This window comes from Drosophila obscura, unplaced genomic scaffold (genome assembly GCF_018151105.1).
Source record: "Drosophila obscura isolate BZ-5 IFL unplaced genomic scaffold, ASM1815110v1 contig_200, whole genome shotgun sequence".
NCBI classification, from domain to species: Eukaryota; Metazoa; Arthropoda; class Insecta; order Diptera; family Drosophilidae; genus Drosophila; species Drosophila obscura.
Window position 1 is genome coordinate 1130024 of NW_024542791.1, and position 23796 is coordinate 1153819.

Consider the following 23796-nt stretch of genomic DNA (forward strand, 5'->3'; position numbering starts at 1 on the left):
GAGTAAACTTAATTCAGAAATTCGCGCAACATGATGCAATTATGAATTATAAAATTAATATAAAGCTCACTTAACATGCAGGAACGTTGACGGACAGCGGAAATATTTCAGACCCAGACCTGACCACAATATTCTTTTCAATCCCTGCAAATGCCAGCGCTCTTAAGGGCGGTACGGAGTGTGAGTGTGGGCTCAAAATATAATTACAGGGAACGCAACGCAACGCAACGCATGAAGTGCGAGTACGGCGGAGATTGGATTGGAGTGTGTGCAAGAGGCAAATGAATGGCTGCAAAAAGCTCTCAAATCAGCAAAGGGTTTATGTGCATTTCGTGTATTGTTTATTTCAAGGCTGTGCGAGTAGGTTGCTCTTTTCGTATTCAATGCGAGAGAGGTGTAAGTTTTTGATGAACAGTTTTTATTGAATAAACTTTTTATGAGTGCACACAGCACAGCATTATGCATATATCCTGCATAAAACTGTTTGTCATTGAATGACTTATGGCTAAACCTAAAAGACTTATTTATTGATGAAGGAATTTTATGGATTTGAACTACAAGTGGTTAAAAATTAAACTGCTCCATTACCATAGCCTGAAGTATACAATAAAAATGCTGCAACCCAAGATGGGTTGTAGAGTAATTCAATTTCCATTTCCATGCAGTTTATTCTATGTTTGTTTGCTCAATCGTTTGCTCTTGTTCAAAGTGGAATTATAATATAATTAATTAATGTTTTCCACACATTTGTGTGTGCCAGCGGGCGCTGGTAATGATTTCTGTTGTACCTTCACTCGTTTGTACCTGCACTTGGACCTCCTCGACCCTTGTCAATGCTGATCGATTCGGACAGTTGGCAAAGCTCTCTGAGGTTTTGTTTTTGGGCAAGTCATGGACTTTTTACATGGAATTTCGGCGTAATGAGAAAGTATTAGTGGTTGTGCGGGTGGGGCGTGGCCAGTTCAATGAACTTTCGCTTGCCAGACAGCCATGGAGAGTGTGGCACTCTCTCACCTGCAGTTGGCAACCCTTTTTTGCAATTGCGACTACCCTGAGGGGCAGTATGTGGCTCCAATGGGGATGCATCTGCCCATGTCTGGTGCCTGTCTACAACCATAAACGAGTTGTGTCCTCTTACTTTACTTCACTTTATTTTATTTTATTTTTTGTGCTTATTTTGGCAAAAAAAAAATTAAATTCCTCGTCTGCGGCTGCAGCCAACACATGACATTCATTTGGGCAGTAACAGTAGCCCCAGCCACAGGAACAACAACAACAAGCACCAGCAGCAGCAGCAGCAGCAAGATGTGCTTATAATAAAAATGATAAATAAATAAATATGGGACGAAGTTGTAATGCTCTACTGTAACATTAAATGTTTATCATATCAAAATTAAATGCAAAACTAAAGAATTCTATTGTGAAAATTGTATTATACAATTTTGATTAATTTTTGGATAAGGAAAATATTTCTTACAGACATACGATGTGAATCAAACAAACTTTCCTCACTAGAACCTTTTCTTCGACCAATGTACTTGGTGATAGATCTTCCAAAGCTAAGCAAACCCAAGCTAGAGGGCCCATATATAGATTAAGAGTTTGTTGGGCTTAATTGGTGGGCTCCAGGGAGATTTTATCTCCCCCTGAATGCTCAGCATACTCCAGAGCTGGGTAATAGAAATCTCCCAAAACTAAAGTACCCTCTGCAAGGGTATTAAAAGCCTGCAGGCCGGCCCCCCTCGCTGTACTTCAGCTTGATCAAGTGAACAGCAAGGCGAAGACTCCGTTGCGACGGACAGGATAGGACATGCGCGACGTTGTTGTTGTCTGGCAGGTCTGGACGAACACGAACCAAAAGCACAGCGACAACTGCGGCTCCTGCAGCGATGCGCGCATGCGTAGCTGTTAGACACCGACACACACAGCACACACACACACACAAAAGCACTTGCAGAGGGCAGTGGGAACGAAGCGAAAGCGAATGGGCAGCACAAAACGGAGACAAAAGCAGAGAAAAGAGCAAACAAATGTTTCATTTAACCTTGACTTTGAAATTCTCATTGCAAAACTCAAGAATGTACACACTCACACATGCAGTCATACATGTACATATATGTATATATGTACATATTTATGTATATATGTATACTTGTTTTTATTTGCTGCCTTTCCACTTCGCGCCTGACAATTCGTGCTTTTATTTTCGATTTCCTGTTGGAGCTGCAATTTCGGAATTTGGTTACTTATCTCTCTTTCATTTCTCTGCGCCATTCCAGATGAGAGCTAGCCAGGGCACAGCAACAGGTCTTCAAACTGATCTCACAACTTAGAGGAGCGCGCGGCATCACAAGGACCAGGGACAACCACAAGCATCGGGGGTATTGCTCACAGGCCCAGGCAGCTAACTGCAGCACCTCTGTACGCCGTGAGAATTGCGGAACCAACAGGTACGGTGCTACATATTTCAAATAATATTAGTGTGAAAGATTTTCCATATCCAAATAATCTTTACGGGGTTTAAGTTTCTGCCAAAATAAAAAATATTATTATTCAAATATTTAGAAAATCTTTGCTTGGCTTCAGGACATTTTTAACTGAAAGTGCATCGATATATGACTCCTTAATTTATTTCCTAGATAATTGTGTATATTTTATATATTTTGGGCATATATTTCAAAGCATTTGCAATGCAATTCACATCCTTTACAATTAATTCAAAACATATCCAAATCCATTCCACCATCCCACATCTTTTGGTAAGCTTTAACGTGGAATCACTTCAGACATTTAACAAATTTATGCGCTTGTTTATTCAGTAAAGAAGAGCGACTTCTGGTATAAATTTACTGGCTACAATTTCCTGAATTTCCTAGTTGCAAAACGCGAGATTAGTGGCCATGACATCATCATCCATCCTTTAAGCTCAAATGCACTCCTCTATTGTAGCAATGACCCACAAGCAGCGTAGTCCGAGCTCAACTCGCTTTGGCACACCAAAGGCCAGCGCCAAGCCAACCCAACAGCTTCCGTTGCCAGAGCATCCGCTAAATCATTGGCCCCATTAGCAGAGCGCCGGGATACGAGTATACTAAAACGAATCTGGTTCCCCTTTACTCTCCCTGCCATTCCATCCCGTCAGTTCCTCCTACACTAGTTCCTACGCCGGGCCACTCGCGTTGAATGGAATTTGAAAATCGATAAATGGCAATAGCGACGGAAATTGCCGTTGCATGGCAGTTGACACCGTGTTAATGGGCCACTTATAACGGCATTGTTAGCGCTGCTTGCATATGGGTCTCCCTAGTCCCGTCCCCTCCCGTCACTGCTGCTCCCTGCTGCAGCGGTGGAGCAGCAGGAGCAGAAGCAGAAGCAGCTGCCATTCAGGCCAAACGACACGTGCCATGTTCCAAAGGCATGAATTATAAGCTGCTGCTGGCCCCGTTGGATCCCTTCGCAGCCTTAAACGACGCGGCGGTGTTCGTTCGGCTGAGCTGTTGCTAATTAAATTTAATTTAAAACAAAGCTCGGCATTTCGTCAACGCTTTGGCAGTGGGCAACGAACGGCAACCCTAACTCATAATTGACGACTCCTGGTGGCAAGGGAACAATGTCTTAAATTACCACAGAGACTGACCAGCCAAGGGCTCCTCCTGGGCCGCCGCTTAAATTAGATGCAATAAAAAATGTTAGACTGAGCAGAGCAGAGCGGATCGCATCGCAGAGGTGTGGATCGCTGAGATGTGGGCAAGCAAGGATGTGGACGATGCTAAGGATATGTGGACGGTGCCCATGGGGCCAGGAGAGTCAAGAGCGGATACGGCGCCGTAGCGCTAAGTACCGAGACATGTTCTTGGCTTGTATTTTGTTTGCCTTTGGTGTTTTTTTCTGTTTGTGTATCTGTTCGGGCTCCTCCTACTCGGCCACAGGAGCAGGACCCGAGCAAAGAGCAGCTGGGTCTAAGCGCAGGCAGGTGGCTCGAGCCAATTCCGATTAAAAGCCAATGCCAATGCCTAAAAAACAAAGGCAGAGTAAACATTGAGAGCTGTGGAAGGAAGGAGAAGTCAGAGAAGATATTTGAATCTAAGTGGGGAAGATCTCAAGTTCCTTTTTATTCGACTCTGCTAAAGCTTACATTCTGTTTAGTATTGAAAGGGGAATATTCTATCCCTGGCAGAGCTAAACTTCCTGCACAGAAGACATCCTTGAATACCAATTATCCCTGTCCGTTGGAGCCAATATATTATCCATTGATCTCCCCGAGTCGAGTGCATCTTCAATTGGAGTTCCAGTTAAGATGTATATCTTGGGGCCATGTCTGTCTGGCACACAAGGCCCAAGTATTTGTTTACCGTTAGATGTTGTTGGAGCAATCAAAACGGCTCTCTCCCTGACTCTCTCTCTCGCGCGCTGTTCTCTGCTCACTTGTGTGCCCCACTTTGAAGGCCAGCGGCAGGCAGCGGCACCAAACCCTATGATTAAAATTTAGGTCTGATACTGCGCCGTGGCTCCAAAAACAGGGGCAGGCGGACCGGATCATCATGTGCATGCGCGTAATTGCCCATCCCATCCCAATACAGCGATCCTTCTCAAATTAAAGTTTACTCCGCTGCCCAGGGGGGATGAATATAAAAATACCTGCGAGCTGACACACAACTTAGATTCAAAACAATATCAAGTTGATGGAAGGGGGAGACTTTAACGGTTTATATTCATCAATATATACATATATATACAAATTGTTTACTAATGCTTCAATTACGTGCACACAAATATTTTTTAGTGCACTTTGATCTGCAGTTTCTTTCGCTGCTAGTAGTAGTAGATGCTTTAGTAGATGCTTTAAATGGGAGATGATTGATAACCTCTCTATAAAATCATACAGCAAGTGAAATCTATCATTGGCACTTATCAAGTACCATTAATAATTCATTAACTGATTCCCAAGTACAACAAATGTAGGATTAACAAGTGCAAACATTTATAGAGAGTTAAATCCCATCACTCATCAAATATATTAGATTGTCAGAGGTTTAATGCAATCCAGCGTGTGGCGAAAATTCTGGCATTAATAAACATTATTTGTTGAACTTTCACTGATTCCCAGAAATGTGAGTTGCTTGATTGCTATGCCAACCATTGAAATCGAAACCCACTCTGTCTATAGTTCCTTTGTACCATTTCATATTTTCAGTTTGTTCCAGGAAAACTGTAATTGTTGTATTTGCATAGGAGCCATAGGACCCATTTGGAGCACAAAACCATTTGATTGGGATTGGGATTGGAGTTCAATTTATGCACTGCATAACACAATTTACGATTGCCTCAGCGCAGGCTCAATTAGAATTTCCATAATAACTGGAGGCAGGTCAAATCTAAGTTATGACATAGACTCGCAATAAATTCACCAAATATATTCATATTTTGGGGCGCAGCTAAGAATTGCAGTTAACGGAAACCTGCTTAGACGAAGGAACAGGATTTTCGGTCATGTTCCACGGTGGGATTATATATACACATACATATATTTGATGATATACAGAAACTACAAACATATGTACAACATAAACTCTTTTCAACATTTTGGTAGCTTCTTGATCATCGCAATTTAATTTGAATAAATTATTTTGCCGCCTTAGCATATTCTAGTATTTGTTATCTAGTATTTGGAGAGTACGGTAAATACTAAATGTTGCAACGAGCAAATAAATGTTGCGAATTTCGTAAATTCGAAGATGTTGCGCAGCACATTCTTCCTTTGATGTGCGCTAGAGGGCGCGTTGGTGATCGGTTACAAACAAATGTCATCGAACTATCGAATTTTGAATTTAAAATTGCTCCTTTATCTGTATAGAAAACTGAAATTCGTTTTTTCAATATGGAAAACAATAAAAAATTTTGTGCGGATATATATACATATATTCTGTCGAAAGTATTTTTGGGCTAGAGCGGAAATTGCAAAAAAAGGTCACTGAAGACTTAAGAAATAATGGATTAAAAATCAAAATCTCAACAAAAATGTGTATGAATTGTAGGTTACTGACCAATTAACACTTTTCCAATCACCTTCACACAGCAATAAAAAGATTGGCTGGCAACTGTCTAGAATTGAAGTCAACCTCTTCCCCAGTCCCCCCCAAGCCCCAAAATTCCAGCACCATTAAGCACCCACGATCGGACTTTGCTTTGCAGTTTTCTGCGATGCATTTGCAAACTGCTAAAGTGATAAATTGCAGGAAAACTGCAGACTTTCAGTTTGCCCGAAGAACCCAAACCCTATAAAGCGCAGCCCTTGGGCAAAGCCAAGTATCAGTTGAGAGACCAGACCCAATGTACACCATGAAGACCGTCGCTTTCCTCGTTGTCGTGTTCGCGGCCTTCGCCTGCGCCTCCTGCTCGAGCTCCTATGCAGCTCCGGCCGCATCCTCGGTGCCAGCGCCACCGTGCCCCAAGAACTACCTGTTCAGCTGCCAGCCCAACCTGGTGCCCGCACCTTGTGCCCAGCCGGCGGCCGCCTACGGATCGACAGGTGCCTACACGGAGCAGGTGCCCTCCTACATTGGATTCGCGCCCTACCAGCAGATGCAGCAGTACCATCAGCGCATCGGCAATGCGGCGCTGATCGATGAGCTGCGCAGCCTGGGACAGGGCATCCAGGGCCAGCAGTACTAAACGGAGGCGAGGCCCAGACCATTCCTGAAATACGAGTAGCTTACTTTACTAGCTTAGAAAATGCTTACATTAGATCTTCAACAATATACAATATACAATCTCCTGCATCGATAAAAACATTTCCCTTGCATTGATTCTCCCTACACATTCTCAATTGGTTCTCTCTGATCCGATCCCCGATTTGGTGCTGGCTGGGGGGGTGCTCGGGGGCTCGGGCTCTCTCGCATTGGTTTGTTTTGTCAATGGATGCGGTGCGGGTGCCAAAAAATATTGTCAGTCGAAATTGTTGTCTTCTCTGTGGTCGGTCTCGGTCGCTTCGGGTCCGCTCTAAACTGGTCTATATATCCAAGTGGATCCTATACATATATATATGTTCATATAGATCCGCATTCATTACGACTCGCATTTTGTGCATATTTCCAGTATTTGTTGCCATTGCTCGGATGGTGTGTGGCAAGTGCTTCTCAATCGTTGCCATGTGTCCGGCTCTGTCTCTGGCTCCCGGCCCAGCATGACCCAATTCTTGTCGCGTGTGTGTGAGTGTGAGTGTCTTGGGCATTTAACGATTGCCATTAAGGCACTTGGCCATAGCGCCTGAGTGTTTGTTTATATTGCCTCGCGACCGCAGAGCGATTCCAAAAATGATTGCATAATTTATTTGGGGACAATTCGCAATTGGCGCGCGGTACAAGTGAAAAGTGACCCACTCCACTCGGTGGCGTTCTGATTCTGATTGTTATTCGATAGTGATTTTGTGTGAGTGATTCGAGGCAGCCATGAAGAAACTGCACCTGGGGGCCAAACACAAGGCCAAGTCCTACAAGCCTTTTCGGAATAACAAAAATCGTCGGGTAAGAAAATTGCATTGAAACTGATCGTTTGTTGTTGGAAAACCTATTAACTTTTTGGATCCCCATTTATCCATCCCCAACACCACAACACACACACACACCCGTATCTGTGCATGTCAATGAGTCGGCCCTGCCCCCGGGCCCGGGCGGAATTTGTATATTTTTATCCACTCGATCGCTCGCCCAGCTATTCGCTGTTCATGGCGATTCATGCACATGTGTATAAATACAGCGTGCATACAGTGCGTTTCATGACTGGGCAGCCCATAGAAGTCTGAATTTGAAGTATCGAAATATGCAAATATTTTTAAATTGCGATTTTATTGAATTAAAATTTATTTTGCTTTGAATTATTTGTCACATTTGTGTGAAAAAACTCGCTGGGGCGAAGCATTGCTGAAATATTTGTGTCAGGGCTAGTACGCCCTATAGATATTTTTTTTCCACCCAAAGGAATTGTTCAATGTTAGCTATAGTCTTCAGCGATAAGTTCAGTGAGCTAAAGTGCCAGAGATTTTTGAAATTAAGTAGTTTCGTTACTGTATTATGCTTATGACTCGCACTGTATAAATACGTATACGTATGTTCGGACGTCTGCTTTCTTCAGTTCCCATGCCTCACACAGATCATTTAGAGAGGCGATCTCATCTCTCACCTCTTACTCATCGTCGGGGCGGAATCCTCCTGCCCGGCATTGTCGCGATTGTCCGTAATGTTGATACTTTTCTGGCACTTGTAAACAATTCTGCGGAGCTTTTGGTTTTCCCTTGATTTTATTTGTTATTTTTATGCGCTCTCTCGAGATATACAAGAAATATTTTATATTTAATAGCACGCTAATGGGAGGATTAAGATGGCAATCCATCGAAATTAATTTGATTTAAGAGTACTGGCAAAGAATGTCTACTATATTAACTTGGAATATATTATCTACTATATTACCAATGGGTATTAGAGCGAAGAAACTCTTCTCCAAGCACCTGAATTATGTTCATAATGCAAATCCAAATCCAAAGCCCTGAACCACCTTGAAACGCTGTCGTTAAGTGGCGGCAGGTGCGGGCTAATTCGCTGACATCCGCGGTCAACGACAGTAAATTTGCTGACCATGAATATATGTATATGTATATTTCCTGGGGCCGAGCAATAAAATAATTGCACTGGAAGCGCAGCACGGAACGTTGACCCCCACCCGCAACACGAACAACAAGAGAAGGCCCCAAAGAGGCGAAGGAATGTCAAAGAGGGGGTAGGGGGTAGGGTATCGATGGCAACCAAAGTTCATTAGTAATTTTTGGGCACTGTTTCAAACTCTGTGTCGTTCGATGGGACTTTTGGGCAATCAGTAAAAGGTAAACAAAGAATCGACCCAAACACTCCCATCTCCCATCTCACCCAAAAATTCCATGGGGAACTACGAGTGCGGATGGGGGCGGGGGTTCAGAGCATGCCTATGTTTTTGCCTTTGAAAAAGTGTAAAGCAAAATTCACATGCGACCCCCGACCTTCTCTACAATCCTGATGCTTGGCCGAAAGGGAAGAGAATCAGCGAAAGAGTACTCAGATAACAGTAAAAGTCCACGCATGTCATTTCTACTGCGCATGCGCTCTCTCTTCCTCATTAATGTCAAACTCTCTCTCACGCTCTCCGCTCGTCTGGAAATAATTTTATGCTCTCAATTCGTGGAGAGTTTTCAAAATTTGCTCTCTTTTCAGTGGAGAAGAGAGTGTTTTTGTGGAGACTTTCCCCTCATTTTCGTGGTGTGAGCAACATGTTGCTGAAAATTTTTCCCATACAAATCAAATGTATCTTACGGGAACGCGTATGGAATGAAGATTCATTGTTGCGTCTACTGCGCATGCGCTCTCTCTCCCTCATTAACATGTCAAACTCTCTCGCTCTCCGCTCGTCTGGAAATAATTTTATGCTCTCTCCCTCTCTCTTCCTGTCATTTGGCGTGTGGTAATTGGAAAGCGGAATGTTTACGTTATAGTATGGGCACAGTGGGACGGCAATAGTAGTAATTTCGCAGTAATGAGCAATAACTAGAATATTAATTTATCTTAATCTAAATTTTAAATTTAAGTACAAGTCTGAATTGCGTCGGTACAACGTATTCTTAACATTCCCGAAAACAGTTTATGTAGAGCAATGTAAAATTCGATTTTGATGGCTAGAATAATTCAAGAATAATCAGTATTTTAAATTTTTTTAAATTTTGCTAATATTGTTAAGCTTAAAATTGCGAATCTTTCTACGTTGTTCAAAATTATTTTCAAAGTCTGTTCTAAAACTTAACATTAAAATCCGTAGCTTTCCTTACCAGTCTTTCGTTCATTAAAATCCCGTGCATACGTAATAGTATGTGTACCATTTATTCGCGTACAAAGATGTAAATACATACAACTGTACATATGTATGTATGTGTGTAACTGTGTCCAACAGCTGTAACCCTTTTGGGGGTTTGTTGCCCGCGGCTGAATGGCGGCGGGGCGGCTGGCTGCCAACAGGTGGACGACTCCCCCTTGTCAGACTTGCCCCTGCCCCTGGCCCGGACTGTCAGTGCGGGCGCTATTGATTTTCTCGACATGACACGACACTGACCAGCGATGACAGCGCGCGCTCATTTTGTTACAGTTTTGTTGCTGGAATAAGCAGCATAACCCAACACAAATAACTCCATGCGCACAGTGGCACCAAATCGCGGAGAGTGCTCTTGAAAACGAATTTGTTTACATGGCCGTGTGGCAGCGTGGAAGAGGCAGATTTACGCACTGGAAGAGAGCGAGAAAAACTCTACACAAAATTCATTTCCCGTGGCGGAAAAACCATTTTCCACATACAGAAACGTTTCAGTTTGGGGCGAATTTCGAATCGAGATAAATGGATGTGAATGGAGTGGAATTTGATTAAAAAGGAGTGACGAAATCGGCAAAAGGGAACAAGTGAAATAGATCCGAAAGTGTATAGAACCGGGAACCGTTGAGAATCGAAGTTATAAAGAAGAAAAACACGGCCACGCTTAACTGAAATCGTTTTTCGCGACCTCTCCCACCAGTAACCTCTGCCACCCCGACCGACCGCCTAACCAACCGCCCGCCCGTCAGCGTTTTCCAGTCCGTTTTGTGCATATACTAGAAAAAGTGATGTGAGCAGAGAGTCGCGACTCGACTGACATAAATTCCTATTTTTAAACTGGCAGAGAAAAGCGAAAAGCGTCGATACGGAATCAATTTGCCCAGACGCTCCAAAATTGCCCCCAAACAATAAAACCAAACAAAGGGAAAAGCACAAGCAGCAGCAGCAGCCAAAAGGAATTCCTTTCCAGTAAAGATTCAGCATTTACAGTTGGTGTACCCCGTTTACACTCGCCTCCCTCGCTTCCTTCCTCACTATCTTACGCACGCACTCACAGTCGCTGTCAGTGTGTGTGTGTGTGTGTGTGTGTCGGTGTCGGTATCCGTGTCGGTAACGGTGACGTTGTCGGTGTTTTTGTACAAGTGTCAGTGTCAGATTGGGCCGGAGGATCTGATGAATAATATTGTTAATCCATCATTGCCAATGTTAATGCAACAAACCCAAAACCAAACTGTGAAACAATAAGTGGAATTAAAACCTTTTTGCTAGAATACATACATATATGTATATTTACAACCCGAAACTCTGACAATTGCCAGTCGGAGTTTGATTCGGAGTGTGTCGCCTTGGAAACATTTGCCTAATCGTGCTGCCATCCATCATCGTCATCATCATCATTATCATCGGAACATCTGCGGTAAATTGCCAGCTGTGGCATTCGCTGGGGAACGCTGTCGTTTCCGCACCCTGTCGTCGCAAATATCATCAAGATATCTTCGTTCGAAGAAGACTACAGGGCTGACAGGCCCATGGTGCAGCGTGCATCATCCTCGGATGCTCCCTCCGTTCAGGGTGGCCAACATCGAGAATCTCGATTTGGCCTTGGATACACGTCTTACCAAAGTGGATACAACAAACTATTCACACAGGTGACAAAAATACCTTTAATTATATTTTATTGCAAGCATTTTCCATGCTCTTACAAATGTATGTAGATGGAAGTTGTACTGTAAGTAATGCCAGTCAAAGTTCTTGCTTGAATTCGAAGAATAATCATTGACTATTCTATCTAAAATGAAGAATTTAACACACATCAATTCTTTTTAATCGAAACTTATGAGTATGAGGCTTAAAAGAGGGATCCAATGAGTTTTCTGAGAGCCAGTAGAGTGGAACACTAAATTTTAAAAGTTAAAAAAAGTATGGGCTAATCAGTCATAAGCTGGGGAAGAGCATACGCCTTACAATATTATGAATATATGAACAAGAGTTCAGGAAGTAAAGAACATTCCAAAAGTACAGGGATTGTAGAAAGTTTCTCCATAAGTTCAATGATCCATATTTACATCTGTATTTACCGATCCTATATGTAAATTTCATATTGGGAAAGTTTCTCTGAAAGTTTTCAACCGACAAAAAACTAGTTCATGCCAAATGTAATATGACCAATCCAATTATAATTATGCTATTTAATTTATTCAATCGAAATTTGACTCATCTTAAATTCAATTGTTGTTTTTCCATTCAATACAGACATACCAGCAATATCTATGCAGTACGTACACAAACTGTTGATTGTTTTTACAAAGAAAAGACATAAAAACAGCCATTGTTGTTTGCATTCCTTTAGCCCCCTTTTTGCATGAGCTGCTGGCATGGGGCCAATTGAATTTGTTTGGGTTTTCAGATGGCTGAGCAAATGAATCTTCCATCAGTTTTTTCTCCATATGACCCGACTAATTTCTATGCTGACCTGGTTTACTTTTGATTTTTTACAGGGTTCTGCCGACTCGAACTACTCACAACCGTCATCCGATCTGTCGCTAGACGAGGAAAAGGAATCGCTTCGGCGAGAAAAGGAACGTCAGGCCTTAAGCCAGTTGGATAAAGCGAGGGTGAGCAATCGAACCGGTACTCCAAAGAAACATAATGATGCCATAAATTAATTGAACAGAGCAAACCAGTGGCGTTCGCTGTGCGAACCAACGTAGCATACGATGGCGCTATCGACGACGATTCGCCCGTACAGGGTGGCGCCGTTTCATTCGAGATCAGGGAGTTCCTGCACATCAAAGAGAAGTATGACAATAACTGGTGGATCGGACGGCTGGTCCGAGAAGGCAGTGATGTGGGCTTCATACCCAGCCCCGCTAAGCTAGACAACATTCGTATGCAGGTTGGTTTTGGTCACTCCCCACTCCCCCTCCACTGAATCCTGATGGAAAGCTAACCCTTTGAATCTCTTGCAGAACCAAACCAGACCCTCAAGACTGTATGGCACAAAGGGCTCGTCGAGCGGCAATTTGGGTGCGGGAGGCCAAGCAGGTGCGGAGCCATCACGAGGTAGCACACCCCCCACACCTGGTATGACACACATTTCATTCTCCTGATTTCTTTTTTGGCGAGGTTTAATTTCGTATCTCTTTGTCGAATCGAATTAATTTCAATCTAATTTATTTTCGCTGTCTTCTATGTAATGTTTACTTTTGTATATCGTCGTCGTCGTCTTCGTCGTCTTTCCCCAATAACGATATTTCCATACAGAAAAGGTCTCTCTCTCTCTCTCTCACTCTCTGCCGAACTTCTCCTACCAGCTCTCTCTCTCTCTCTCTATCTATCTATGTATCTAAATACGAACTGCATCTGAATAGGTAACCGCAGACGGATGCAGAGCCCCCCCAAGCAACTCGCTCTGACTCAGATTCAGACTCTAAGATGATGACAATGTCCATTGTGATTGGAAAAAACCTTTTTATAATTTTCATTTTGAAGCAAACCAAATCTGAGATCTGAAAACAAAAAATGGGCCATTCAAAATTCCCGTAATTTTCGTACATTTTGTGTTTCATCCGTTATATATCATGCGACATTCATAAAGTGCAATTGCAATCTGTATGCTTATTGAGTTCACCGGCAATCCGCTGCTAAATCGACCCACCCCAACAACCCCCCCCACCCAAAGTAATGCAAATGGTCTGTCCTAGAACCCGCATGCAAAAAAAACCGAAACCTTCTACGGATCGGTCTAGACCGCCACACACACACACTCCAAAGTCCGAACACAATAATTATTGAGCTTTCAATCCGTAGAGACCACCAAAATACGTTCCCCCCCACCCAGTTTGTTGACCCCTTTTTTTTATTAAATGCTCCTTTGTTTCATGGACTTGCTTGTGTATTAGCTATAGCCATAGCCATAGCCAAACAGAACACTATTAAATGCACTTAACTCTCTCTTGTCTAACACAAATTTGAAAAAAATATATAAAAAAAACCAATTAACAACCAAATAACAACCACGTTAACCGTTGACACCAACCCAACAACAACGCGACCAAAGATCCCTACAGTACAACACCGCGAAAGAAAAAAACAGGTTTGTCCTTTGTCTCTCATCAGATATTCAGCAAATCAATCATTTCAAACGCAGAATCTCTTGCTAGACAGCTACCTATTTGTGTACAGTGTGGTTCAGGACTATAAAACAGTGGCAGGAACAAAACTACATAAATTAAGGAGAATGTAGGAAATACTACACAAGAAATATGTTGACAAAAAATTCCGTTTTAATTATAAAAAAACTCTACGATATTTTATAACTGAAATCTGTTGATTACTTTACCAGTTCCATAAGGTTTACCCCGCCAACAACTGGCATTAATTGAAAAACTAATAGTTTCAATAGGAGAATTTAGAGAACAATAACTTTGAAACTCTCATTCAGTAAATATCGCAGCTGGCATGAGTTTTATCATTCACTTTTCACAGATGACTAGCTAATTTTCTGAATCCACCACAAATTTAATTCTTCGCCTGTACTAAATGCAGAAGCACTTTAGCCCATTGTAACCAGAATTTTATAATATTCCACCATATATAGCCCCCCTTAGTTAATTAAAATGTATTGTAACCATTTGTAACAAAGTTAAACCAAATACTTTAATGTTTGATTAGGAACGAAGTGTCTGATTAACACGTCTTATATCACTGAAACACACTGTAGCTCTTCTTGTATCAGTATCAGTCCCACGCTTAATGTAATCTGATTAAACATTAACAACAACAAAAACCAAAATAAATAAAACAAAAATGTATCAAATAGAACCTGTATCTAGAAACTGAATCCAAATTAGATATAGAGTTATAGAAAGATATACAGCACTTCATACTCGTCGTATAGCCTTAAGATATACATGCATATATTTTAGGAAGATATCTCACCCTCGAGTTGACATTACAACAGCATTCAACGGTGCGTAGAACGGTTCCAAAAAAAACAATTCAAATTCAAGTTTCAAAATTCAAATTCCAAAACCCAATCAAATCTGCAATAGTCTGACACAATGCCCTGGCACACAAATCCACCCACCCACAAAACCACAGGACACAAAACCACAAAACTGATCAATCACAAGTCACACACAGAGGAAATTACTCTGATAACAAAACTGAAGCACACGAAAAAGAAAAATGTAAATACTAACCACACCAAACACCAAAAACCAAACACGTGTCTCAAGTACCTACTTGTATTTATGATGATACTATTAATTGGCCTAGCAATTCGTACTGATCGATCGTACTGGCTCATACAAATCACAAGCTCGCTCATTCGTTGCCATTATCTCTTCTCGTCCGACCCCCCTGTTTGCCATGATACTAACGATCAGGTGACGAATCAGATTCTGCGGGACAGGGACGTCACGGGAAGACACCACTGGCAACGCCGCCCAACAAGGAGAAGCGCAAGCCGTTCTTCAAGAAGCAGGAAACCGCCAGCCCGTACGATGTGGTGCCATCGATGCGTCCCGTCGTCCTAGTGGGTCCAAGCCTTAAGGGTTACGAAGTAACCGACATGATGCAGAAGGCGCTCTTCGACTTCCTTAAGCACCGTTTCGAGGGTCGCATCATCATTACGCGCGTGATGGCCGACATTTCACTGGCGAAGCGCTCCATCTTGAACAATCCATCAAAGCGGGCCATTATGGAGCGATCGAGCAGTCGCTCCGATAATCTTGGCAAGGTGCAGGAGGAGATCGAGCGCATCTTCGAGCTGGCCCGCTCGCTCCAGTTAGTCGTACTCGATTGTGATACAATCAATCATCCGTCACAATTAGCAAAAACTTCATTAGCGCCAACAGTAGTGTACTTAAAGATTAGTAGTAGTAAGGTGAGTGCTTGCACATAATAAAATTTAAACCATAATCGATAACTAATCGATAACTCTGTATATTGATAGGTTTTACAGCGTTTGATCAAATCACGCGGCAAATCGCAGGCGAAAAACCTCTCCGTTCAAATGGTTGCCGCCGAAAAGTTATCCCAATGTCCACCGGAAATGTTCGATGTAATTCTAGACGAGAACCAACTGGAAGATGCCTGTGAGCACATAGCCGAGTACTTGGAGGTGACTCTACCCATTCGATATTTATCGAAATTATATATAATTAATCGATTTTTGATCGAATGCAGACCTACTGGAAGGCCACACATCCCGACATACGTGCTGTGGCGCCGATAGCCAGACCACTGCCGCAGGAGGCTTCCCCATCGGCGGATGCGGCACGCCTCGGACCAACACCACCAGGTAAAGCCAGCCACAGCCAGCCTGCAGCTCGGGCTCATTCTACGGTCGCATTGCCATACTCATACGCGTATCCCCTAAAAAAAACAAAAAAACAAAAAAACAAAAAAAACTCCCCCTGCCAACACCAGCCAACACCCAAGCCTGTGAAAGCTGTGAAAATTTTAAAGAAAAATCGTTTCGAAAATCAGAATCAAAGATCACACACATTGTCTCACATTGATGCCGCCCCCCCCCCCCTCGATCACCGTTCGTTCGACAATTCAAACAATGAAGATCGGGCCCATTGCACACACATCCATATATACATACATATATTATGCATATGTATATACATATGTATATCCGTATCCGATTCAGATCAGCAGTAAATACAATTTTCATTTGCTTTTCAAACATACTCAACAACACAAAAATATACAAAAATACAATTCTAAAATTTGTCTTTCTCAAATTCAAATTCCCATGACTGTACCGATAACCAATCGATTCTCATTCTGGCTCTCCCTCTCGCTCTGCGCGGCTGCGAGCAGTAGATGGCGAGGAGTTCATCGATGAGCAGGATCCCCGCGGCATGTCGGGGATGACGAGTGGGGAACGCGAGGGTAGCCGGGAGCGTGATCGGGAACGGGATCATGACAGCAGGGAGAGGGAACGCGATCGGGAGCGGGAACGTGACTACTGGGACAGGGAGTTCAACAGAGATCGCAGCTCAAAGGACAGGGAGAGAGATCTGGAGTGGGAGCGGGAGCGGGCGCGCGAGTGGGAGAGAGAGCGAGAAAGAGATTGGGATAGAGAGTTCGATTGGGACCAAGGTAAATTTCCGTTTATACTGTTTTCCCTTATCATTTTACGTTACGTTACGTTTAAACCAGTAAATAAGTATTATCGTATAGCCCACAACAAGAGCCACTCACTGAGATCTCTCAGTTGATCTCTCCAATAGACACCCGTAAATTGTACCCCCAACTCATAGACTTTGTCCCGATTTAAAGGCGTTTTCTGTAGACAGACAACCCCACCATCACTCAGGTTAATGTAGCTTCGGTTGCCCCCCCTGGGTACGCCCCACACCATACATAATCGTTTCACCCCTTCGATTGTATTGTAGTTACAGATCATGGCATACATATATAGTATTTACTGACCCTTTATATATAGTACACACATGCTACAATACATCATACATCTAAGACTACTACTGAATCCTCAACTTTTTGTTTATTTTCATTCTTTTGTGGCAAAACACTTTACAGCCTTCACAGCACGTGACATACCCGGTCCCTTTACAACAATGCTATAAGTCAAAACAAAATCGAAAACAAAAATATGAATTTTAATCGAAATCGAAACTGAAATCAAACAATTACCAAGACCAACACAATTGCAACATCAACAGTACAAATTAAAAGACAAATCAAAATCGAAAACCAATTCAAATGGAAAATGCACCCCAACGACCGAACATCTCCGACGATCTCTACAAGTACAACTATCTCTCTCTCTCTGAACTTCCAATACTACATACTTACCAGAGGTTCCACTCTACTCAGACTCTTCTGCAACTGAGAGGTGTGCACGCACCCAAAAGAAAAACCAAACCCATTTCGAACCACCCAGATTGCCACTAACCTTAGCCCCTTAAGACTTGTCTTTCTCTTTGCTGTTTTGAGTTCTACTATTAACCACAAGACTAACCCTAACCCACAAGACGCACGCAATACTCGTAGTTCTAGTTCTTAACTCCCATCGAAGAACCTTTCAGCGCTTCTCTAAAGCATCTGACATCAAAGTATCGATATCGATCCACTCGAAAAAACACACCCATAAAATTCTTAATTGTGATTTGTACTCGTTTTTTAGTTACTCCGGGCACTGTGCGCCTCTAAACTGCCACCACTGTCCTTCTACTCGATCCCCACACTCTGTCTGGGTGTACTCTTAGATCAGCTCAACGCAACCAAGCTCAGTTATATTACGTATCTATGTGTACTCCCTTGATATATGTCCTATATCCCAATGTTTTTCGGTTCGTGGCTCACCCATGCAAGTTACAAGAAAAAAACCAAACCAAATCATCCTCCAAGTTGCAATCGTTGTTTAGATCTGGTTTAGTGAGTACCACTGACCCCGAGATGTTTTCTTTTGTTCATTTGGTTTTAGTTGAATGTTACTTCCCCAGCCCCACCCCCAACCTAGTCACCCACTCCGATCCGTTTACCAATCCAGTACTGATGCCAGGGATTAAATTTCCCAAGTTGATTTAGATTCCTTTCATGTACATTGATACATGTACTCGTATACTCATGGAATTCCTATGCCATGTCAGAATTTTAATGCATTCCCTAACCAAATGTTTTGTTTATATTTATCATTAACATGTTGCGCTTAAATTTGTTAAGCTCTTAAACTAACTTTAGAACACCCATAACTGCAGACTGTATAGCTGTAACTGTATTCTATTTGTCAGAAATAATATGGTTTGATTAGACTCACATATTTTACGTCTTAAATCGAAAAAGATCTTTTTTTTTTGTGATTAGTTAAGAGTAGTCTTCGTTTCAAAATTAAACCATGAATATAAAAATAGAGAAACAATCTTTCATGGATCAGTAAATCAATCATAAATCATGTATAATTAGAAGTCGAATATTTCAAGTACTTATTTTCATTTATAGCCAGGCCATAACTAAGTGAAATCTGATCGATATATATCCGAAATTCAACAATGTACAAAAGAATATGCAGAACAGTTACTATAATGAATATCCATAGCTTAGTTCAGTAAAACCCTCAAGTCAAATATAAAATTCCTTTTTTAGTTTTAATTTTGATGCCTTTCTCAACTATCCGAATAGTATAGTAACCCCCATTAGCAAAAATGTTGGCTAAGAAAATTCGCACCCTATTGAGGCCAAAAAGCTGGCACGGAGACTTTGCTAACGGTCTCGGCCACCTGCCCCTCCGCCTATTGAAACGTTTGAATGCTTTAGTTTTGGTTATGTTTTTTTTGGTTTTTCGTTACACTGAAACCTGCAGCCTGCCAAGGAACCTTCTAATCGTATTCTGTGTTGACCATTTTGCAGGAGGAAGCAGCTCGTATCACCACACAAGCCGACGGCAGACCACGGCGGGACGCCACCAGGAGCGGGGCGGTGGCGTCGGAGCCGGCGGCTATGAGCGGGACCGCGAACGGGAGCGCTACGAGCGGCGAGAGCGAGACCTCATGCACTACGATCTGAACAGTGACGAGCTGCTGGACGAGCGAAACTTTGAGTATCCGGCGATGCGCAGTGGGCCGAGCGGCGCCTCACACCACGGCCACCTGTCGCGGGGCGGGCGGCTAATGGACGACCAGGAGTTCGAGCGGGAGGAGCCACAGATCAGGATGACCAGCTCACGCTATGGCCCATCGACGAGGATCGACGATCCGCGCGATCTGCCGCGCGATTTGCCACGCGATCTGCCGCGCGATCTGCCGCGCGATCTGCCGCGCGGGGCCGCCGTTGTCGATCGCGATGAATACAGTCCGCACAGAGGTGGTGGGAGTAGTAGGAGAATGCTGAATGCCATGTAGGAATCGTGGATATAGGGGTGGGATCAGATCGATTCGAGAGCGCCAGGTTTAAAGGAAGCACGCGACAATAGTTTTGATCTTGACATGATACACAAACCACAGCCACAACCACCACAACAACTGCCCCAGCCCCAGCCCAGACCCAAGCCCAGGCCACTGCCCCTGTCACAGGTACCCATGAGACCGTTCATTCCGCCTCTGACCCACACCTCCTCCCATCCCGTGCACCCACAGCCGCACGCCAGCGGCCATAGCGGCCATAGCGGCCAGTGGCTGTCCTCCTCATCCTCCTCCCTCGCCCAGACCTCGTTCAGTCAGCCGAGGTCGCGACGCGAACTCTATCCGCTGCGCCACCAGCCCCAGTCCTATCCCCAGGCCCGGCCCCACAGCCTCAGCCACACCCATTCCTATGGGGGCCATCATGCGCCATCCCAATACCGTTACCCAGTCCAGGAGACCTCCTTCGCCCATCCGCCGAGAGCGGCGTCGGCGGCGGGTGCGAGGGGCGATCCTCCATTCAGCAACCCATCCCTGAGCAATGTCGAGGCTGTCACGCATGCCATCCGCAACAAGATCATCTTGGAAGAGGACGAGGAGGATATCCTGAGCACGGATCGGTTCTATTGAAGAGATTTCAGCGCGCTTGAGTCGTCACCCCTTTTGAGCTTTTTTTGGTTCCTACACTTGGAGAGCTGCACAGATCCGAGGAAGAGCAGTGCCAAATCCAATCAAATCCAATCACACTTGTAAATGTTCCATTCGAAGATCAATTTGTTGACACGGAAACAAACACACACACACACACACGAGGGATACATTTAGACGATTTAAAAAGTGAAGTTTAATGATAGAGTGCAGGTTAAAGTGCAAGTAAAAGTAAAGTTTAAAGTTAAAAGTAAAAAGAGTAAAAGTAAAACGAGCAGCCCAATGCCAAGTGGGGCCTTAATGTGTCTTAAATGCTATAGCTAAGTGTAATCAGATTTTATTTAAATATAATATGAATTTAAATTTAAAAAAAATGATCTTAGGTCTAAGCCTAAGATTTAAGCCAGTGACAGCAGCCCGTTCAAACCAGTAGGTGGAGGAGGAAGGAGCATGGAGCATGGGAGCATGGAGCATCCTGCAAGCATTTGTTGATCCAATGGGGAAGGGGTTCGCGTCTCGTATTCGTTATGCAATCGATTGACTAAGTACATGAATAAGTGTCAGCTTTAATAATTTAGTGAACGTGTATTAAGTCTAAGTCAAGCCACACACACCAAAGACACACACCAAACACACACACTGACTCTCAGTTTGACTTTAAACCGATTGAAATCTCTTTAATAGTATCAAATCGATGTCTTATCCCCCAAATCCTCTATCCAAAAATTTGGTATTTCTTCCTCTACTTCTTCCGCTACCTTGGTAATGCTACAATACTAGCCTTTAACTGTCAGTTAGGTGTACTTCCTTCCTTCCTAAATGGGCTTCTCGAAAGTACTTACGAGTACAGTGCGTTGCAAAAGCTAGCAGACAGATGCAACTCTTCAAAAGTATGGAATGCAAAATGTGCTTAATATCCCAAGACATTTCCTGGGGCATTACAACAGGTAACAGGCTTTCTCTTTCCCCTTTCTAGACATAGGTATGCTGACAACTTCAGCTTTGATGAGCTTTAAAATAAACTTAGAAATTCACTTTTGCAACTGTCTTATAGCTTGGAGGCGCACTGTACTCTCAGCTAGATTTTGATTACCCCTAAGCTATAGCAATATTTTCTTCGAACTAGATACCTTGCCACACACCATATCATGCCACACACACACACACACACCTGCCAATCAATGTACGCACAGTTCGCACCGATTTGCAATCCCAATGTGGATCGCTAGCGAACGAACCTTAGCTGGCCACCATTCAGAATCGATTACAGGGAAGGTGGAGAAGGCGATTCTGGATGATGCAGCCATGGGTATAGCGATTTAAACTACCAGTGCCTTAAAAAAAACCATCAAAACGAGTAACACAAGAGCATTCACCAACACCAACACCAGCACCACCACGTCGATGTTCAATGCAGACTTACTTTCATTCACTCACAGATATCCTTATACCATACACATCCGCATCCCCCCATCAGCCACACATACACACACACATACTCAGTCACGCCGCCTCCCACGCTAAAGTCGTATGCGTCAAAATTATTGTTCAAGTATTGTAAGTTACACGTAAAAATGTTGAAGTAAAATCGCTGATCTGGCCCATTCCGAACGAGCACTCCTTTTACAATTCCAACCACCAAAGACAAAATTTTGTGAACCTAGCGCCAAGCAATGATGAAACGCACTGCATTCAAATCGATCGCCACTTGGATAACTAACTAAGCACACCCACAGAACCCAACCCAAAGTCCCGTGACTAAGCTGAATCCTCACTGGGAACTGAGCTGAACGAGAAAAATGGGACACGCATCAGTGGGGTGTGAGGTGTGGGGAGTACTGGAGGGATAGTGGGTGCACTCCTATATGTAGAAGACAGGCCCATGGCCCAGGGCAGAACAAAGCAAAAATCTAGTACTTTTTTATGTAAGAGACTACACACAAAGGTGATATAAGTAAATTTTTGGAGAGTACATTTGAACAGCTACTAAAAATGGAAATTGTTTGAAGGGGAAATGCAAAAAAAAAAAAAAAACAAAGGGAACAAGACTCCAAGATCAGAGTCCTTATGTGCGAATGTATTTCCTTGAGAGCAGTGCCCGCCAGTCCAAAGTTTGGGATCATATGGGTTTGGTTGGGGGGGAGAATTGGTTGGTCCAGGCACTGGGCAGTCGCATTGAATAGAACAGAAATGAGAGGAAAAAAAAAGGAAAACCGAGATTAAACTACGATACGCAAGCACTTCTTGTATAAAGTGGCAAACAAAATTGATCTATGTATTAGCTAAACTTAAATCAATGAAATATTACTTTTTAATATTAGTATAAAGTTGAGGACAAAACCTAGATACGATACGATATCCTCCTCCTCCTCGGCCAGGGAGGAGCGAAATGGAATACTTAAGATTAAAGATCGACTCCATGGCAGACAGTTGATTGCGAGTGTGTACTTAAGAATATTGCACATAATTCACAGAACTGGTATTTCAATATAAATATATACATACATACATATATATATATATATATATAGTATATATATAAAGAAAGATACACGCCCCTATACATAAAGATGAATATACTGATTGATATACATATACATACATAGCGGTGTATGTATGTATGTTCTTACTATAATTAACAAAATTTAAACGGATACAGATAGAGAAATCAGCCGGCATTTTGTAAGCGAAGCAAACCAAATAAAAAAACTAAAAAATTAATGATTAAAAATAAAAAACATAAAACTATAACAAATTGTACCAGATAATGTTCAGTGACATCTGCGAAGCGAACTTTGATGCTGAAACTTTGTCTGATCTCATGGGAAGTTGACTCCTTAACACAAAAAATCTTCTGAAATATATGTAGCCTATTGGATAATGGATTGAGCTAAGAAATTTCCCACAGATATTCCATTAATATTGTAAATTCTTTTGTCTGATCGATCGGCAAAACAAAGTTCCAAAGATCGCTGCGTTATGAAATTTTTGCAAAAGAAAAAACAAAAAAAACAAACAGGTTTGCTTATTAATAAAGAGCAATTTTTTTTGTAATAATCAAATCTTATTTCCAGTTAATATAACGAAAACAAAAACCAAAACCAAAATTAAATTTGTTGACACTCTCAAACACGAAAAAAAACACACACACTCACACACACACACACTGACACACTCAAACGCAAAATTTTATAGCGAAAATACTGAACTATAAAGAGAAAAATACGCCTATATAATTCTATTTAGCAGTAATAACTTCTCTACTTTTTAAACTCACTTTAATAAAAGAAGCAAAAACAATATAATTTTTTTTTTGTAGCTTAAAAAGAAAATTTAAACTGGAAAAAAGTCATGGAAGATTTAAAGCGGGAAAGGAGAGAAAAGTTTG

General features: G+C 42.6%; 3 protein-coding genes across 22 annotated transcripts; all 3 read left to right on the top strand.

Moving 5' to 3' along the window:
- Positions 1 to 6284: 6284 nt before the first annotated feature.
- On the top strand, positions 6285 to 6803 carry LOC111069193 (vitelline membrane protein Vm32E). The gene has a single exon (XM_022359136.2). The coding sequence runs from the start codon at positions 6331 to 6333 to the stop codon at positions 6670 to 6672; it is 342 nt and encodes a 113-aa protein (XP_022214828.2). The 5' UTR covers positions 6285 to 6330; the 3' UTR covers positions 6673 to 6803.
- A 192-nt stretch (positions 6804 to 6995) lies between these two features.
- On the top strand, positions 6996 to 19849 carry LOC111069189 (voltage-dependent L-type calcium channel subunit beta-2). Of its 20 annotated transcripts, none has more exons than XM_041593969.1 (10): positions 6996 to 7523; positions 12381 to 12497; positions 12557 to 12778; positions 12852 to 12966; positions 13943 to 13978; positions 15285 to 15772; positions 15842 to 16009; positions 16075 to 16189; positions 16720 to 17001; positions 19273 to 19849. In XM_041593969.1, the coding sequence occupies exons 1-10, from the start codon at positions 7449 to 7451 to the stop codon at positions 19761 to 19763; spliced, it is 2109 nt and encodes a 702-aa protein (XP_041449903.1). In that variant the 5' UTR covers positions 6996 to 7448; the 3' UTR covers positions 19764 to 19849. The 20 variants fall into 20 exon arrangements, 17 of the variants coding, with proteins under 17 accessions (XP_041449903.1, XP_041449908.1, XP_041449909.1 ...); XR_005968011.1 differs by lacking the exons at positions 6996 to 7523; positions 16720 to 17001 and adding exons at positions 11250 to 11531; positions 18050 to 18300 and having other exon boundaries at positions 19273 to 19358; XM_041593963.1 differs by lacking the exon at positions 6996 to 7523 and adding an exon at positions 11250 to 11531.
- LOC111069192 (protein TonB-like) lies at positions 19763 to 23202 on the top strand. The gene has a single exon (XM_022359135.2). The coding sequence runs from the start codon at positions 19848 to 19850 to the stop codon at positions 20388 to 20390; it is 543 nt and encodes a 180-aa protein (XP_022214827.2). The 5' UTR covers positions 19763 to 19847; the 3' UTR covers positions 20391 to 23202.
- Positions 23203 to 23796: the final 594 nt, after the last annotated feature.